At 44.1% G+C, this 5,744-nt stretch overlaps 1 protein-coding gene across 1 annotated transcript in view; it reads left to right on the top strand.

Moving 5' to 3' along the window:
• The first annotated feature begins 1,178 nt into the window (after positions 1-1,178).
• LOC121566823 (transcriptional coactivator YAP1) overlaps positions 1,179-5,744 on the top strand; it is a 97,893-nt gene continuing 93,327 nt past the window's right edge. Inside the window, 3 exon segments of the mRNA XM_041876703.2 lie at positions 1,179-1,834; positions 3,365-3,488; positions 3,491-3,590. Coding sequence (XP_041732637.2) covers positions 1,634-1,834; positions 3,365-3,488; positions 3,491-3,590 — 425 coding nt within the window. The 5' untranslated portion in view covers positions 1,179-1,633.

Raw genomic sequence — 5,744 nt, 5'->3', positions numbered from 1 at the left:
TGTCTCAAGTTTTGAGGGAGCGTGCAATTGGCATGCTGACTGCAGGAATGTTAATTTATCTACCATAAGCCACCTCCAACATCGTTTTAGAGAATTTGGCAGTATTCCCAAACGGCCTCACAACCGCAGACCACGTGTATGGCGTCGTGTGGGCGAGTGGTTTGCTGAAGTCATCGTTGTGAACAGAGCGCCCCATGGTGGCAGTGGGGTTATGGTATGGGCTGGCATAAGCTACGGACAACAAACACAATTGTATTTTATCGATGGCAATTTGAATGCACAGAGATACCGTGACAAGATCCTGAGGCCCATTGTCGTGCCATTCATCCGCCACCATCACCTCATGTTTCAGCATGATAATGCACGGCCCCATGTCACAAGGATCTGTACACAATTCCTTGAAGCTGAAAATGTCCCAGTTCTGCATACTCACCAGACATGTCACCCATTGAGCATGTTTGGGATGCTCTGGATCGACGCGTAGGACAGCGTGATTCCAGTTCCCGCCAGTATCCAGCAACTTTGCACAGCCATTGAAGAGAGTGGGACAATATTCCACAGGCCACAATCAACAGCCTGATCAACTCTATGCAAGGAGATGTTACGCTCTGCATGAGGAAAATGGTGTTCACACCAGAGACTGACTGGTTTTCTGACCCACGCCCCTACCTTTTTAAAAAGGTATTTGTGACTAGCGCCATAGCTCAGCTGGTAGAGCACGGCGCTTGTAACGCCAAGGTAGTGGGTTTGATCCCCGGGACCACCCATACACAAAAAATAAATAATGTATGCACGCATGACTGTAAGTCGCTTTGGATAAAAACGTCTGCCAAATGGCATATTATTATATTATTATTATCTGTATTCCCAGTCATGTGGAAATCTATAGATTAGGTCCTAATGAATTTATTTCAATTTACTGATTTCCTTATATGAACTGTATCTCAGTAAAATCTTTGAAATTGTTGCATGTTGCATTTATATTTTGTTCAGTATAATTAAAATAACAACTTTATCACACCAAAACACTCCAGATTTGTCTAAAAAACACAAAGAACGGTAGCAGGGTTTTAATTTAATTTGCCTGTGGAGAAAGTTCTCTCCGTCTCTTTAAAGCCCCGCCTGTTCTGGGCTCAGATCACATGAGTCAGAGTTTGATGTCCTGCCCGAAGTTTAGAACCAAGTCAGACTCAACTTTACAACAGTGAGAAGGCAGTGATTTGCAATGTGCGCTGTCACTCGTTTTTCGATGGAAAAATCGGAAAACTTTCGATGGTAAATCTGTGCAGTAATTTGAGTTTAGCCAGGTAAACGTTTTCAACTTTTTCTTTGTGTTTTTTGTGTGGAAAAGTTACAGATACAGTTCGGTAGATATGCGCGTTGTTGTATTGCACAGTGTGTCCTTCCGAAACATCAAAAAGAAGTGTACAGTTTCTGGAGATTACGATAGATAGCTGTTGGGATAACTTTACCAAATTTACTTTTGGACTCACTTTGACTAACTTTCGATGATCGAGGTTTCGAGTTTCGCTCTCCGAAAAACTCTGGATTGATTTTGGGCTCTTTGAGTTTAATCTTTTTATACATATTTTTTTCTCTGGCAAATACTTTTTGGATTGTTTTTGGAATAAACATGGATCCGAGCCAACACAACCCCCCAGCCGGCCACCAGATCATCCACGTCCGTGGCGACTCCGAGACTGACCTGGAGGCCCTTTTCAACGCTGTTATGAACCCGAAAAATACCATCGTCCCCCCCTCCGTCCCTATGAGGATGAGGAAGCTTCCCGATTCCTTCTTCAAACCGCCAGAGCCAAAATCCCACTCCAGACAAGTAAGACGAGAGAGACCACCCTCACGCACAACCCAGCTACAAAGCCCCCAGACACTTCAGCAACTATAAAGAGAGAAATCCGTTCAGTTGTTTTACTTTTACCCACGCATGTTCCTAGTCAGGAGTGTCCCAAAAACGTTAATTATATTAAATTAGAAGTTATCTGCTGTTACCTAAATCAAGATGAATCAGCTTGAGAAGGTTAATTTTTGAGGAGTTGTTGAATAACTTTTTAATGTTACGCATATGACTAGTACTACGTGCTATTACTATAGTTAATTTTGTAAGTTATTCCAATAGTTTCAAGTTGCAGATATATCTTATGTAGGCTTCATATAATGTAGTGTATTGCATTGCCGAAAATTATTATTTAATTAATACACCAAGATTAACATAATATTCGTTTTAAGATTGATAAAAAAGTTGTTACGTTTGATGTTTGTAAATGAAAAGAAAATGTCTGTGATCGAAAAAATGGACTGCAGCCTAGGCCCTATGCTTGCAACAGGTCCGTTTGTGCAGGAGTAAAACCTGCCGGTTTAAGTTAAACAATGCATGCCCTTTAATGTTAGTAAAAAGCTTACGAAATCATGTGGTGGGATCACTCGAGCCTATTTACAATGTTTTCCTTTTCAGTTTATGATCTTTAATGAGTGAGTTGAGCCAACAGTGCGCATGCGCGGTTTCACGGTGGCATAGACGTGTCGGAGTATGCGCTTTCGGGACTTCCAGAGTTGTTGTCCCTGATTCCCTGTTCCACTTTAGCAGGCTGCTGCAGCAGCCCTCTTCTCCTCTCTCCCGTCTTTAGAAGCCGAGCAGTGATACTAGGCCAATTTATTATCACAATGTTTGGTTTATTCAAGTTTATGAACAGAAAGTTTGTTCTTATTGCATGGAACAACAACCACTTTATTTCTTTTTTAAATAATAATAATAATAATATGCCATTTAGCAGACGCTTTTATCCAAAGCGACTTACAGTCATGCGTGCATACATTTTTTTGTGTATGGGTGGTCCCGGGGATCGAACCCACTACCTTGGCGTTACAAGCGCAGTGCTCTACCAGCTGAGCTACTCAACTCGTTATAGAACGTGACTATAATGAATTGATTTAATTACTTTGAAGTGAATAGTGAGGAACATGATTGAACAACATTTAATGAGGTGTTTTGTATACAAACTTTCCATCAGTAATCTGGTGTACATTACTGGTCATGTGCCATTGTTAGAGTGAATCACTTCCCTGACTCTCCTCTCCTACTCCCCCTCTCCTACTCCCATCTCCTACTCCTCCTCTCCTACTCCCCCTCTCCTACTCCCCCTCTCCTACTCCTCCTCTCGTCCCTCATCCTCCTCCTCTCCTACTCCTCCTCCTCTCCTACTGCTCCTCCTCCTCTCCTCCCTCCTCCTCCTCCTCTTCATTTCTCCCCTCTCCTCCTCTTCTCCCCTCTCCTCCTCATCTTCCCTCTCCTCCTCTCTCCTCCTCCATCTTCTCCTCTCTCCTCCACCCTCCTCTCTCTTCCTCCCAGGCCAGCACAGACGCAGGTACGGCTGGTGCCATCGCCCCCCACCACGTGCGCGCCCACTCGTCCCCGGCCTCCCTGCAGCTAGGGGCAGTATCTCCCCTGTTAGGCATGGTCCCTGCTGGTGCCCCCCATCACACCTCCGACAGTCGTCTTATGAGATCCCGGAGGACATGCCTGCCCCGGGCTGGGAGATGGCCAAGACCCCCTCTGGACAAAGATACTTCCTCAAGCAAGTTTAATAATAGCACCTTATTATGTTAACTCTCTATACCTGTGCAATAATGCTTATTAAGAGCCAGGAACAGCCCTGTAGGCCCTGGTCGAAAGCAGTGCACTATTGGAACATAGTGTCTGGGGCTTCAGTTTACAGCTAAAAGAATGGTTCAATGGAGCCTCCTCTTGCCAGACTCTGCTTCAGTGTACTCTACCACAGGACAAGACAAGACAGGACAAGACAAGACAGGACTGGGGGTAAACTAGAGACATATAGTGGTTGTACTAGAGGGACTGGGGGTAAACTAGAGATGTATAGTGGTTGTATTTGTAAGTCGCTCTGGATAAGAGCGTCTGCTAAATTACTTAATTGTTAAATGTTGTACTAAAGGAACTGGGGGTAAACTAGATAGATATAGTGGTTGTACTAGATGGACTGGGGGTAAACTAGAGATACATAGTGGATTGTGGTTGTATTACAGGGACTGGGGGTAAACTATACAGTGAGGGAAAAAAGTATTTGATCCCCTGCTGATTTTGTACGTTTGCCCACTGACAAAGACATGATCAGTCTATAATTTTAATGGTAGGTTTATTTGAACAGTGAGAGACAGAATAACAAAGAAAAACCAGAAAATCCAGAAAAACGCATGTCAAAAATGTTATAAATTGATTTGCATTTTAATGAGGGAAATAAGTATTTGACCCCCTCTCAATCAGAATGATTTCTGGCTCCCAGGTGTCTTTTATACAGGTAACGAGCTGAGATTAGGAGCACACTCTTAAAGGGAGTCCTCCTAATCTCAGTTTGTTACCTGGATAAAAGACACCTGTCCACAGAAGCAATCACTCAATCAGATTCCAAACTCTCCACCATGGCCAAGACCAAAGAGCTCTCCAAGGATGTCAGGGACAAGATTGTAGACCTACCCAAGGCTGGAATGGGCTACAAGACCATCGCCAAGCAGCTTGGTGAGAAGGTGACAATACTTGGTGCGATTATTCGCAAATGGAAGAAACACAAAATAACTGTCAATCTTCCTCGGCCTGGGGCTCCATGCAAGATCTCACCTCATGGAGATGCAATGATCATGAGAACGGTGAGGAATCAGCCCAGAACTACACGGGAGGATCTTGTCAATGATCTCAAGGCAGCTGGGACCATAGTCACCAAGAAAACAATTGGTAACACACTACGCCGTGAAGGACTGAAATCCTGCAGCGCCCGCAAGGTCCCCCTGCTCAAGAAAGCACATATACAGGCCCGTCTGAAGTTTGCCAATGAACATCTGAATGATTCAGAGGAGAACTGGGGTGAAAGTGTTGTGATCAGATGAGACCAAAATCCGAGCTCTTTGCCATCAACTCAATCGCCGTGTTTGGAGGAGGAGGGAATGCTGCCTATGGCCCCAAGAACACCATCACACCGTCAAACATGGAGTTGGAAACATTATGCTTTGGGGGTGTTTATCTGCTAAGGGGACAGGACAACTTCACCGCATCAAAGGGACGATGGACGGGGCCATGTACCGTCAAATCTTGGGTGAGAACCTCCTTCCCTCAGCCAGGGCATTGAAAATGGGTAGTGGATGGGTATTCCAGCATGACAATGACCCAAAACACACGGCCAAGGAAACAAAGGAGTGGCTCAAGAAGAAGCACATTAAGGTCCTGGAGTGGCCTAGCCAGTCTCCAGACCCTAATCCCACAGAAAATCTGTGGAGGGAGCTGAAGGTTCGAGTTGCCAAACGTCAGGCTCGAAACCTTAATGACTTGGAGAAGATCTGCAAAGAGGAGTGGGACAAAATCCCTCCTGAGATGTGTGCAAACCTGTTGGCCAACTACAAGAAACGTCTGACCTCTGTGATTGCCAACAAGGGTTTTGCCACCAAATACTAAGTCATGTTTTGCAGAGGGGTCAAATACTTATTTCTCATTAAATGCAAATCAATTTATAACATCTTTGACATGCATTTTTCTGGATTTTTTTTGTTGTTATTCTGTCTCTCACTGTTCAAATAAACCTACCATTAAAATTATAGACTAATCATGTCTTTGTCAGTGGGCAAACGTCCACAAAATCAGCAGGGATCAAATACTTTTTTCCCTCACTGTAGATATATAGTGGTTGTATTAGAGGGACTGGGGCCACATAAGTTTAAAAACTTGT

Source organism: Coregonus clupeaformis, chromosome 5, assembly GCF_020615455.1.
Source record: "Coregonus clupeaformis isolate EN_2021a chromosome 5, ASM2061545v1, whole genome shotgun sequence".
Classification (NCBI taxonomy): Eukaryota; Metazoa; Chordata; class Actinopteri; order Salmoniformes; family Salmonidae; genus Coregonus; species Coregonus clupeaformis.
This window is presented reverse-complemented; position numbering and strand designations above follow the sequence as displayed.